Genomic DNA, 14,174 nt, shown 5'->3' on the forward strand with positions numbered 1-14,174 from the left:
GCTGACAATGCTATTGGGAGGTCTTAGTAAGTCAAGGTGTGTGACCCAGGAGCTAGTAGCCCATGCCTTTGGAAGATATATACCATCCCCCCACCCCTCTTTTTCAATATGAGGTTGTTCTGTGCAGCTCCAGCTGTCCCAGAACTTGCTCTTGTAGATCAGGTTGGCCTCAAACCCAGAGATCCACTGCCTCTGGGATTAAAGGTGATCAAACCACCTGAAGGACACATCTTATCCTAAGCCACCGTGGCTCACTCTTTCTCCTTCAGCTTTGAACAGCCCCACTATTACAAGAAGGATTTCCTGATATCCTCCCTCACCTCAGGCCTAGGAGCAATGGGATCAGCGAACCTCTGAAAGCATGAGTCAAGAGAAAGCTCTCCTCCTTTGACATTTGCTAGCAAACGCCCAAGTGAAACATTTAATGAGCACGATACTTTAAAATAATGTTATCCTATTTAAGCAACAGTGTCTATGGAATAACCTGATCACTCTTATTTTTACATACATGAGAAAATATGAAGCTTTATTAAAAACCTTTATCATGCTCAGTCACCTCCTCAGTTAGTCTCTATTATAGAGACATCAAAAAAAACCTTGATTTTCTATTATTATTTTTAAATATAATTATACTTTTTAATTATACGTTTATGTGTGCGAGTGCAGATGCCCATGGAGGCATCTACATCCCTGGACCTGGAGTTCCAGGTTGTTGTGACCCCGACCTGACATGGACGATGGGAACCAGACTCGGACCCTTTGCAAGAGCACTGAGCTAGAGTGAGGGCTCAGCTGTCAGGAGCACTAGCTACTCTTGCAGAGGAAACAGGCTCCTAACGCTCACACTGGGACTAACAATCTCTTGCAACTCCAGTTTCGGAGGCTCCAAGACCCTCTTTTGGTCTATGCAGGAAATGCATATGCATGGTGCATAAACAGATATATGCAGGCAAAACACTTATATACATAAAATTACCAAAAAAATAAGGGAGGCTAGGCGGTAGCAGCATACGCCTCTAATCCCAGCTCTCAGGAGTTCAAGGCCAGCATGGTCTACAGAGCAAGTCCTAGGACAGCTAAGGCTACACGGAGACCTTTAATCCCACACCCAGGAGGTAGAGGCAGGTGGGACTTCAGGGAGTTCACGCCAGCCTGGTCAACTAGAGCCACATAACAGAGGCCTTCTCTCAAAAGGACCAAAAAGGAGAAAAAAAAATCTTTAAGAAATAAAAAGACAGGAACGCAGGCTTGACCACTGAGCCATCTCTCCGGCTGCCCACGTTGTGATTTTAAGTTATACGCAACAAGGGCTGAGACTTACAGCTTGCCTTACGTCCAGACTACTTAATCAGGTTCCTGCCGGATACCCTCCCTTGACGTGACACGCGGTGACCTAACTGCACAGAACACGAGGCTAACCCTTCCAATGTCCTTCGGCTTGCAGATGATGACAGACACTCATGCAGACCCTGTGGATCCTGTGCACAGGCACATGTCAGCAAAGTGAAGTCTCAGAGCGACTGGACGGCTACCTGAGCTCTCAATCGCTTTGTGCCGTTTACTTGGCAGGGCCACAGACACATCCTCATAATCAGGGTCAGTTTCTTTGATTGTGCGCTTGATTCCAGACATGGTGCGACTCAACTGTTCACTGTGAAGCAATAAGAAACATTGATAGTGCCGTGAAACACTGGCATGTATACATGTCTACACACGAAGGTAACAAACACCACAAAAAATTATAAGTCTGCATATAGGCTGCATATATGACTGGTCTGAAAAGTCTGAATCCAGAAATCTTTTGGCCTTAGATTTTCTGGTTAGGGGTGATCAACTCTCAATGTTTGTGTGCACTTAGCCAACAGCAGCATTAAGTCTAACATTAAAAGTTTCCAAAAATACTATCAGCATGACTATTTGTTTAAAACTCTGACTTCCCTTCCAGGAGAAAAAAAATCTTTAACAATGTTGCACACTGCACCGCTGCTCACATTTCTTCCTTTTTCTTTTGAGACAGAGTTAATCTATGTATCCCTGGCTGCTCTGACACTCAAGTAAGATCAGACGACCCTGCCCACTGGGATCTTTTAAATGCATGTATGACCATGCCTGGCCCTGCGCACACTTTTCAAAAGTAGTCTGGCTTTCGCAAAAGGATATGAGAATAAACTGGACTTTGATGAAGCAATGTTAACCTTACAGTGTAGGGTAACTCACAAAGCTTTGACGCGTATCTCAAAGCACGACTAGTACAGTTCAGTGCTTCTACAGTGCTGGCTACAGACGGCACTCAAAACCCAGCCCTGATCCTGTAGTAATAACAAATGCAACTGTGTACTTAATGGCTAAACTGATGGCCAACTTTGCAGTATGGTAAATAAGCCAGGCTTACATGTAAATGTTTAAATAAAACAATCCCATAAACCCTCTAATTTCACAATGTCTCACAAATTAGCCACTAACCATATTTGGCTAAACTTAAAACTAAATTAATTAAAATTAAATAAAGTGGGGCTGTAGATGGGTCGGCAGCTAAAAGCACTGGCTGCTCTTCCAGGGGACCTGAGTTGGATTCCCAGCACCCACGTGGTGACACGAAACCATTTGTAACTTCAGTTCCAGGGGCTCTGACCCCCTCTTCTGACCTTCACAGGCACCAGGCATGCATATAGTTCACAGACACATGCAGGCAGACCACCAAGACACACACGATAAAATTAAATACATTGATTAATAAATCAAGTATAAATTCAATTCAATATATTCTCATTCTCTCTCTCTCTCTCTCTCTCTCTCTCTCTCTCTCTCTCTCTCTCTCTCTCCACAGTGAACTCTTGACAGTGAATTTCCCGTGCTCAGTAGTCAGCCACAAGCAGTTAGTCACTGCCTGAGAATAAGAGGCCACCATGAACCAACGCATCCTCTCAAAAGCGTAAGATGAGCAGGAGGCAAGGCTCACTGGTTAACAACTGCCAGCACCTGCACCCACATGGTAGCGAACAAGTCTGTAACTCCAGTTTCCAGGAGTTATGTCCTCTTCTGGCCTCCCCAGGCACTGCACAAAAATCCACGCAAGCAAAACACCACACACATAAAACAAAGATAAACCTTAAAGAAAGTCTAAGTGTCTCCCCTCCATTACCATATGGGTGAGACCCTGTCTTGTTCTCTCTCAGACACTGGGCCTGAACTCCTCTCTTGGAGCCCCACCCCCCACCCCCTTACCCTTCTGTCTGTCTGTCTATGGTGCCTTTCAAATAAACTCCTTATTCCCCACTAATCTCTCTCAGTGCCCCCTCTAACTGTCTACCCAATCCAAGACCTTACAAAAATAAATCATTAACTCAAAACTACTTATCTTGTATGGAAACGTCTTAAAATACAAGGCAGTAAAATTTACCCAGTTCATTCCCCCCACCTCAAAAATATTTTTAAATGTGTTCATTTAAAGGTGAGACAAAAACATCAATTTAAAGCACCTCAGCTCTTTGTTTAGTCCTTATACTAAAAGAGCAAAAGAAACGTAGAATGCCTGCCACGGTGCCTCTAATTATAGCCCCTGGGAGTGGAGGGATTTAATGCCGGTTCCAACAGGTCCTGAAGAATGGCTCAGCAGTAAGGGCACTGCCTGTTCTTCCAGAGGACCTGAGTCTGATTCCCAGCACCCACATGGTGATGTGCAGCTGAATGTAGCTCCCTCATCTGGCCTCTACCGGCACCAGGCACCCAAAGAGCACAGAGACTCATACACAGAAAATAACAGTAAGAATAAAATTAAGGGGTTGGGGATTTGGCTCAGCGGTAGAGCGCTTGCCTAGCAAGCGCGAGGCCCTGGGTTCGGTCCCCAGCTCCGAAAAACAGAAAAAGAAAAAAAAAGAATAAAATTAAACAGATAACCAAGAGATCACTCAACTGAACTAGTTTATGCCAGAGACAGTCACCTGATTTATACAGATATGTAAGTCTGGGATAATGACACTAAATTTGAAAATATTCCAAAAAAGCATGCAGCACCTATGTAAAGCCATATAAAGATTTTTCATAACCATAAGTTACCTGCTGTAATTTACAACATGGGTGGTTTCGGAAAGTCTGGGATCTTTAATTTTTTTTAAAGTCAGTAAAAAGTGGGGTGAGGTGGGGACACAGCTCAGTGCAGGGAAAGTGGGTGAGACAGGGACACAGCTCAGTGCAGGGAAAGTGGGTGAGGCGGGGACACAGCTCAGTGCAGGGAAAGTGGGTGAGGCGGGGACACAGCTCAGTGCAGGGAAAGTGGGTGAGGCGGGGACACAGCTCAGTGCAGGGAAAGTGGGTGAGGCGGGGACACAGCTCAGTGCAGGGTGCTTGTCCAGCGTGCATGAAGCTCTGGGTTCAATCTCAGCACTACACCCAAACAGAGCGGGAGGTGGCACAGTCACCTGCAATCACAGCCTTCAGGTGGAGGAAAGATTATCCTGGGTTACACAGTGAGTTCAAAGCCAGCCTGGACTCCATGAGAACTTGTCTCAAGACACACGGTCAGAAAGACTGTTTCTTCTTTAGTTTGTGATTAGTCAATTTTGAGAGTATCTTGGTGATGGAAAACAACAACGACGAAAGCATACGTAAACAGAAAATCTATATGGCTAATTTACTTTCATTAGGCATAAGTGCATGTGTATGTGCATGAGTACATGTGCCTGCAGAGACGAGAGCTAGACAGGTGAAGGCTGCCCAGTGGCTGCTGGAAACTGAACCCTAGTCCTCTGGAAGAACAGCCAGGCCTTTCCAACTGTTGGGCCATCTCTCCAGTCCTAATGCATTACAAGTAAGACCAAACAGGACCTAAAACGTCTTCCACCCGCAGGGATCAGTACATCCCACAGACCTTCATATCTGTTCCTAGACCATACCATTCCCCCAGAGCATGCCAACAGCCGTAAGGCTTCATCTGTGAAGGTGAGAGCAGGAAGAGAATCATCCTCGCCTCTATGGAACTCACGTGTGCAGCGTCCTGCCCTTCACAAATCATCCCAAGAATGATCCTGCCCAGAAAGATGTGCTGGGAGGGAAGGAACGTTCGTGGAAAACCAACTAGCGTTATTTTATTCTCACTCAAAGGAGAAAGCAAAGCTGAGGACGAGAAGAAGTGAATAGTCTGAGCAGGGACTGGTAAGAAGCCCGTCGGCACGTTAATTTACACCAAGGTCATTTATTACATCGAGAACTTGTAATGAATAACTGTCATTTTAAAGGATATTTAGATTTTAGCTAACCCATACTAAGAAAGAGTTGGCAATCATCCTGAGAGTTTTAGAATAATTCAGGTCTGTTTCTGCTTAGCAAAAACAGTAAACACTGAAGAAAATGACAGCGAAGGTTAGGCACTTTGCAGAGGCATCTTCCCCTAATGGGAACAGAACTGTGTAATTAAGCATCATAATTATATTACATTTTGGATTTATGGAAAGGAAACTGTTTTTTTGCTTTGGTTTGCTTTTGAGCAAGGTCATCTCTCTCTCTCTCTCTCTCTATATATATATATATAGAGAGAGAGAGAGAGAGAGAGTGTGTGTGTGTGTGTGTGTGTGTGTGTGTGTGTGTGTGTGTGTGTGTGCATGCCCTGGGTGGCCTAGAAATCAGAAATCTGCCTGCTTAGGCCTTCTGAGAGCTGAAATTAAAGGCACAAGAATCTCAATTCTTGGATAGGAAACGAAATGTTTCACTTGGAAACGAAATGTTTACTAATCCTAAACTTTAGATCAAATGGTGGTATAAATCTTTTAGCTTCAGTTTTGTCTGTGAGAATGGACTTATTGAGACAAAATCAAATATAAAAATAAATGAAATGCCCGCTAGGACTAAAATAAAATCCTCCGTCATCCATACCTCCAACTTAATTTCCTCCTGCCACACCTCCGGAGTCAAACCTAGGGCCTGCATGGCAGGCAGAGTGTTAACATGCATCTCTTGCCTCCAACTTACATTTTATCTCACCAAAACAGTATGGTCATAGGGAGCAAATGCTGCCAACTTAAACATAATAAATAAAAAAGAATTATTTTCATAAACAATACAAGGAAACCTATCGTGCCTATTCAAGTGACAAAATGAGTGCGTTTTGACAGTGGCAATGGTCATTTAGTGGTCTATACTCTTAAGACAGAAGAACCGCAAGGTCTAGTGGTGCATCCATGTAGTCCTAGATGCAAGAGTGGGGGAGGACTGCTGAAGTTCACAGACAACTCCACCTAGAGTGCGAGATCTACACACTCAGCAAGACCCTGTATCAAAACCCAAGGCTAAGCAAACATATATGAATAAATAAATAATTTAAACTGTATTAACCACATCATACTGCCACTGGGTTTACCTACTTATTTGTCAAGGTAGGGAACTCGCTATGCAGCCTTGCCTGGCCTGCTTCCCAAGAGCTCAGATTAAAGTAGTGTGTCAGGACGTCACGCCTATCACTGTAAGCTGCAGGGTTTCTCTTTATATCCCTGGGTGTTTCAGAATTCACTTTGTAGACAGTTCTCATTTCAGGAAAGATCTAGAACCCTAGGACCCTGCCATCTCACCAAAGATGCAACCACTTTTGAGGACAAGGAGTAAAACATGATACATCAAGGCTCTCTGGAGGACCTGCCATAGACTACCTTGTATCTTGTCAGCAATCCTATATCCCTTAGGCATGTGCATCTTGGAACTAATGAGGTCTTCGCTCTCCACCGAGTGGTGGGGGTAGGGCAGAACAGGGCACCATCGGGGCCACCCTGAGATCCAGGTAGTGGTTCACTGCCTACTCCTTGCTTTCACATCGTTCACTGCCTACTCCTTGCTTTCACATCGTTCAGGTCAAACTTCCTACCCAGTGAACACGACAACCTGTGCTCCTGTGGTAAGTGTCAGGACAAGAAAGCTATGATCCATTCTTCAGAAATCTGCACAGAATGGGAAACTGGTAAAAGCTAATCGACACCAACCCAAGCAACAAGGTTGAATCTCAGTCTTTACAGCAAGCGAGGGAGCAGAACACGGTACAAACTGAAGGACTCGATCTCCTCGATCCCCCAACTGATAAACGCACAATCATAAACAACAACTCTCCCTCCTCCTCTTCTTCCTCCTCCTCTCCCTTTTCCTCTTCTTCCTTGTTTGGTTTTCTTGGTTTTGGTTTTGTTTTGAGACAGGGTTTCTCTGTGCATGTCTGGCTGTCCTAGAACTCACTCAGTAGACCAAGTTGACCAGGGAAATTTGAATATAGCTGATGGTGCTGGTGGTGACTGATTTGAGAAAGGATAAAGACACTTTCAAGTGACCATGTCCTTATATATTAGTAAAAAGTGTAAGTTACATGAACATTTAGCCATTTGTACACTTGAAAACCCGTGTTTCTCTGTATGCAAATTACACCTGTTAAGGAAAAGCATTATGAGCCAGGGTTGGTGTCCCAAGTCTTTAATCCCACCACCTGGAAGGCAGAGGCAGGCAGATCTGAGTTCCAGACCAGCCTGATCTACAAAGAAAATTCCAGGCCAGCCAAAACTGTTAGAGAGAGAAACCCTGTCTCAGAAACAACAACAGCAATAACGAGAGAGAGAGAGAGAGAGAGAGAGAGAGAGAGAGAGAGAGAGAGAGAGAAAGACAGACAGACAGACAGACAGACAGACAGAGACACACATTACAAAATTCCTTTCTAACCACGTCACACTATCTGCCTCACGATAAGGGTTTCCTAAAACACAGAGAGGGTAAATTCACACGCTGCGGAATGAGATGCAAACTTCTCCACCCAGACCCCTTTCTATCCTTGATCTCAGATACAGATATGATGTCCCTCTCTCTGTCCCACAAATATTCTTGAGTGTTCTTGACTTTTTGTTTCTGGCTCCTTCTGCCTGAGATGTTCATCCCCCCGGTTAGCTTCATCAGATCCACGCTCAGACACCTACCTTATCTAAAAAGGTCTTCCTTAACTATCTCATCCAATGTATCTCTCCCCACATCCTTCCTCCAAAGTGTCTGAAAACATTCAATAAACTGTTCAAAAACACCCAACTAAACTATTAGCCAGAGTAAAAAACAAAAAACTTGGGGTTGGGGATTTAGCTCAGTGGTAGAGCGCTTGCCTAGGAAGCGCAAGGCCCTGGGTTCGGTCCCCAGCTCCGAAAAAAAGAAAAAAAAAAAAAAAGAATTTAAAAAAAAAAAAAAAAAAAACCCAAAAAACTCCCAAGGAGGGGTTGGGGATTTAGCTCAGTGGTAGAGCGCTTGCCTATGCCTAGGAAGCGCAAGGCCCTGGGTTCAGTCCCCAGCTCCGAAAAAAAGAACCAAAAAAAACCAAAACAAAACAAAACAAAAAACTCCCAAGGAAACATCTATTAGCCATTCATAGTTCCCTTTATAACACAACCACACCTTGCAACGCTGGAAATTGTGGAAGTACAAGCCTTTAATCCTAGTATTTCTGAGACAGAGGCAGGCAGACTTCTATGAGATCAAGGCTAGCCTCTGGGATAGTAAGGGATATACAGTGGAGCCCTTTCCTTTAAAAAATAAAAAATTACCATCATGAGAAGTCCCCATGTCCCCTGCATTCCCCACCCCTACCCTGGCTCCCAAGAGCTGAGATTACAGGTGTGACCCTTGGCATACTTTCACTACACGTAACTAACGGTTCCCTTTCTGTTGGCTCTTCTGATCAGGATGCACAGACCTTGACTAGTGAAAACCAGTTCTATCTCTGTGTAAGCAAAGCACTCATGTCTGAACGCCAGTCCCCTTCCAGTGGATTCCTCCTATTTTACCTCGACCCTTTCGTTCTACTATAACACTCTTCATCCTTCAAGAATCAAAGGGAATTCCAACTCACTCACGTAGAGACTTTCAACTTCAACCCTCTTGCTTTAACTTCCTAAATGGCTGCAGTTACAGGTGTGCGATGCCACAACCAAGCGAACACCGACATAACCCAGGACAGGAGAGGCAAGTGTTTAAGGTCAAGTGTGCTAGCAGAGTATGCGTCTAAGCCTAGAGCTGGGAGATAGGGCAGGCTGACTGTAAGGACCCTGAGTTCAAAGCCAGGCCTAGAAGCATAACTAGACTCTGTTGTCTACCCGCCCTCTAACCCTAACTAGACTCTGTGTCTACCCTCCCTCTCCGACGGCAGGCACAGCAGCTCCCAACTGTAACCTCAGCATCCAGAGATGGGGAGAGAGGAAGGATTGCCAAGAGTCTGCCAGGCAAGGCTACAGAGCCTACTCCACCTCCAACCCTGAAAACATACAAGCACAATTTAAAAGCCCGGACAAACTCACCACCAACACAATTTCCTTTCCTCTTGTAATTCTGCAAATGGAACCCAAGGCCTTGCCCGGCATTCTATTACCAAGCCCACATCCAGCCAGAGGCCGTGAAGACAACCACTGCACGCTTTTGTTCTTCAGCAAGGGGAAAGCTCGCTCCCCACACCCGCACCCTCCAATGGGCAGTAGTGTCCAGACAGACCAAAAACTGTACAGACTGACCAAAAACTGCAGTGGCCAATTTAAAGAAGAGACAACAAAGATTCAAGTTAAAAAAAAAAATTAGAATTTCACAGCTGAGGCCTGGACAGCTCATAGGAGTTAAGAGCACTTATTCCTGCAGAAGTCCCAGGTTCGAGTCCCGAAACCCACGTGGTGGCTCACATCATCCGTAATTCCAGCGCCAGGGGATCCAATGCGTTCCTCTGACCTCCATAGGTACCAGGCACTCACGTGGTACACAGATACACACGTAAACAAAACGCTCATATACATAAAAAATACATCTTAAGAAGAAAACAACCCCCGGTTGGAGGTCCAGAGGGGTGGATTAGTGGTTAAGAGCATTCCTGCACAACCATTAGGACTGGAAGTCAGATTTGAATCCCAGCACCCGTGTCACGAGCTAGGTATCCCACAAATGCTTGTACTTCTAGCGCTGGGGGATGCACTCTTCTGGCCTACGGGTGTACAAAGCTGTGTACCCTCCTGCATATACTCACACACAGAATAGTTTTTTAAAATGCACGGCTGGATGAGAAGTCAATCCAAGCATTTCCAAGAATATACCCGGAGGGAATGAAATATTCCCAAAAGAGGGCAAGGTACATCCTAGACAGGCTGTGCTCGCCCATCTATGATGAGTCTTAGTTCTTTACACATGCATACGACATGTGCAGGCACCAAGAGCTTCATATATGGTATGCAACTGAGATATAGCCCCATCTCTCCCAGCGCCGTTCTGAACCTCACGATATTTTTTGATAGGGTTTTGTTCAGTTGTTCGGGATGACCTTGACTTAGTCTGCAGCTTTGAGCTGGCGAATCGCTATCCAAATTGTGATTTTTTTTTAAGTCTTTTTCTAAAAAAAATCTACTTTGCCTGCACGTAAGTGAAGTATACTGCACGTGTCCTGGTACTCACAGAGGCCAAGAGAACTCCTGAACCTGGAGTTAATGGCCGGTTGCTAAGGTACCCTGTGGGTGCTGGGAACTGAACTCAGATCCCCTGCCAAGAACAGCAAGTGTTCTAAGCCATTTCTCCACACTTAAACAGACTTATTTTTATGTATGTGTGTGCATGTATGCTGTGTGGTGTGCACATGTATGCAGATGCCCTTGGAGGTCAGAAAAGTGCATAGGAGCTCTTGGGGCTGGGGCTACAGATAGCTGTGAGCACCCTAACCAGGGTACTGGGAACTAGTCTTGGGACCTCAACAGTTTAAGAGTATCTTTCCAGCTCTGAGATCCTCTGCTTTAAGCCTGTAAGTAGCTGGGGTTACAGACCTACCATTAGGTCTGTCTCTTCTTAATGTCTACACTAAAAACATACCTTTAATCCTACCATATAGGCGGAACCACCAGGCATTTACCCCCACCCTTGACCATGAGGACTTGAAGCTCCTGTTCCAAATAACTAAATTAGTTAACCAACCAACCAAAAACAGTCCATAACAAACTACAGCATGCCAAATAATACACAGCGGACAGCACTTACAACTGTAGGACATTTTACAGAGAAAGTCTTTTATGCTACTCTCATGTTACTCATAATAGCTAAAGAATATTTAGCAATAAATCAGAAAACAACAAAATGAAACTGCTGGAGTTCAGTGCTGAGCTGCCTAGCACACAAAAGGCTCTGGGTTCCATCTCCAAGCACTGAAAACAAGCTGCTCATAACAGAACCGGAAAGGTGCAGATAGACTGCCTAGCGGTTGAGAACACCGGCTGCCCTTTCACAGACCCCCATCCATGTTCTGTTCCCAGCACTTGTGATTGTCACAAGAGTCTGTAACTCCAGTTCCAGTTACTACACCTCTGGCCTCAGCAGGCACTACATGCAAGTGGTGAGCACAAGATGTGCAGGTAAAAGACTCACACACTCTAAGTCAGCGTTTTTAAACTCTGGTGGGAAATGTTAGCCTACGTCAGTAACCAACAAAATGACAGAGCGAGGGTACACTGCGGGGGTAAGGTACGTGTCTGGAGACACGCCTGGGTAAACAGCACACATTCAGAGGTCACAGAACAACTCACAGGAATGGAACTAAGGCCATCTGACCGGTGCCAAAGGAGCAAATCCTACTCTAGGGGCTTACAAGCCCTCTTAGTTTCCAGAGAGAAAATACTCTGTTTCTTCTCAGTCCTTGCTTAATCTTTGAATCCTGACGGTTATACTGTCACATGTGTTTTCTCAACATACTGACACAATAACAGAAATGTACCTCAGATTTAATTCATTTAAAATGAAGATTGAGGACAGGCGGTGGTGGTGCACGCTATCTAATCCCAGCACTCTGGAAGCAGAGACAGGTGGATCTCTTTTAAGTTTGAGCCCAGCCTGGTCTGCAAATTGAGTTCCAGACCAGACAGTACACAGAGAAACCCCATCTCAAAAAAACAAAAACAAAAACAACAAACAAACAAAAAAGAACAAAACAAAAAAAAAACCCAAAATAAAAAACAACAACAAAATAGAGATGGAAATTCCCCCATCTCAATAAATGGTACAGTTATCTATCTATGTGGTTGCTCGAAACAAGAACTAAAAAGGAGACGCAGGGCGTGTGGACAAAAACCCATAATCTCAGCTGGAGGTGGGGACAGAAAAATCCAGAGTTCAAAGCCATCTTTGGCTATATATGGAGTTTGAAGTCACACTGAGCAACAACATAAAAACTTGTTTCAAAACTAAAACTAAATACCCAACACACACACACACACACACACACACACACACACACACACACACACACACACACACCACACAAATTAAAAAGCAGCCCTCGGCAACGTGGTGCCTGCAACTCCCGCTCTTAGGAGTTGAGAAGGTGCAACAGAGTTCAAGGCCAACCTAGATTAGAAGAGATTTCATCCTGTCCGCTTCCGTTGCCACAGACTCAATCCAGGCTGCAGCAGAAAGCTGCACTCTGACTTCCCTGGCTCCCCAGCCCCCAGGCCCCACCCCCCTACCCCAACACACACTTTGGACTTCTCTGATATAGTGGTGGGATTGTGCCACTACCTTCTCAAAACCTTTACTCGAGCTTCCTATAGAAAGTCTGCCAGATGTGGTGGAACCCACTGTAAATCCCAGCACAGGGAAAGCAGAGGCCGGCATTTCTGAGTTCGAGGCCAGCCTGGTCTACAGACAGGACTGAGGTTCTGAGACAGGACTATGTATGTATACGAAAAGAGACCCCGTCTCAAAGGAACAGAAAGTTAAACAGTTAAGGCACCCACCCATCTGTTGTTTTGGTCCTACCTTTAAGACAGACTACGCAAATATACACACCCACAGTAATTACTTCTGGACATTAAAACAACTTCTTTGTCCTTGTCTGTATTTTGAAATTTTTCTAGGATGAGTACTTACTACTTATTAAAGGCAAAGATACTGCTGAATAAATGTGTACTATGTTCTAGTTTACGTTAATTAGAAAAAGTAATTTTAAAAGTGGGTTGTTTCTGCAATTAGGAATGTGCCTAGACAAAAATACTCGCAATATCAAAACCAGTAAGATGTGAGCGAGTTGCAGAGGTACAGGACACAGTATTTTCTGTTTAACATAAATACTTGCGTAATGGAGATGAGCTCTAAGCCTTATTGTCTTTTGCATTCCGGCTAAAGCTCACCGTCTTTCCGGCCAAGTTCTCACTCTCCGAAGCTTCCATACGACGCAGCACCGTCCTACGCCCTCGTGCAGACTCCTCGCAACCTTCCTAAGCCGCCTCAGGTTTCTTTGGGCAAATCCAAACTTGCCGAGGCGACCTCTTCTCGGGACCACCCGCAGGTCACCGCGCAAGCTCAGCCGCCGCGGCTGCAAAGAGCCCGGTCTGAGGCTGCGCGGCGGGAAGGACCCTCCCCACGCCGGACCAGGCTGTCCGCGGACCCGGGCGCCCACCCGTCCGCGCCGCTGAGCAGTCCGCGCGGCCGCGGTGGGGGAGGGGTGCACGTGCCCGCGCCAGACAATGCCCCGCACGGGACGCACGCCCGCGCCGACACTCACCCTTCCTGTGAGTCCCGCTGCAGCGCCGCCCCGCCGGGACCCGGAACCCACACGCGGAGAGAAGGAGCGACAGGTCTCCTCCCGTGGAACCGCCGCGCGAGGCCAGGGACGCACCCGCGCGGAAGCTCACGACACAGCAGCCCGCCCGCCGCGAGGCTCCGCCCCTCACGTCACCTCGGGGGCGGTGCGGCGCGGGCGCGCGCGGTGGGGGCGGGGCCGGGCCGGGGCGGCCGCGGGGGCTAAAGCTGCCCCTGAACTCTGACCCCGGCTGTATTGCACTTACAGGTTGATGGCATCAGCCGGTCAACCGTTGTCTTCCTGCCGAAAGTTTGAGAGAATGCTGGTTCTCTTGTAGTCATGGCAACGGTAACTATGGTGACTGTACTGCCAAGCATACCATCTTGCATCCCCATGCTTAGTGATAGGGGTGTATATAGCAACAGTAACCTAGTCTCTAGTATTGCGGGGTAATACTTGTAGGCTGGAGACTGAGGCAGGGGCATCAAAAGTACAAAGTTTAGCTACATAATGAAGTTAAGGCCCTGTCTCAAAGTAAAAATTGATGGTAGAGTGCTTGCTTAGCGAACTGCTGTGGGTCCAACCTCCACCACCATAAATATATTTTTTAAAACAAACAAAAAAACGAAAGAGAAAAAGA

At 45.9% G+C, this 14,174-nt stretch overlaps 1 protein-coding gene across 10 annotated transcripts in view; it reads right to left on the bottom strand.

The window, feature by feature from the left end:
* The window catches only part of Yeats2 (YEATS domain containing 2), an 86,322-nt gene extending 72,663 nt beyond the window's left edge, over nt 1-13,659 (bottom strand). For 2 of the 10 annotated variants that reach the window (NM_001109057.2, XM_087576781.1), the window contains 3 exon segments: nt 1,533-1,651; nt 13,143-13,327; nt 13,517-13,659. In NM_001109057.2, coding sequence (NP_001102527.1) covers nt 1,533-1,632 — 100 coding nt within the window. In that variant the 5' untranslated portion in view covers nt 1,633-1,651; nt 13,143-13,327; nt 13,517-13,659. 10 annotated transcript variants of the gene reach the window in all.
* Between the last annotated feature and the right edge of the window lie 515 nt (nt 13,660-14,174).

This window comes from Rattus norvegicus, chromosome 11 (genome assembly GCF_021556685.1).
Source record: "Rattus norvegicus strain SHRSP/BbbUtx chromosome 11, alternate assembly SHRSP_T2T, whole genome shotgun sequence".
NCBI classification, from domain to species: Eukaryota; Metazoa; Chordata; class Mammalia; order Rodentia; family Muridae; genus Rattus; species Rattus norvegicus.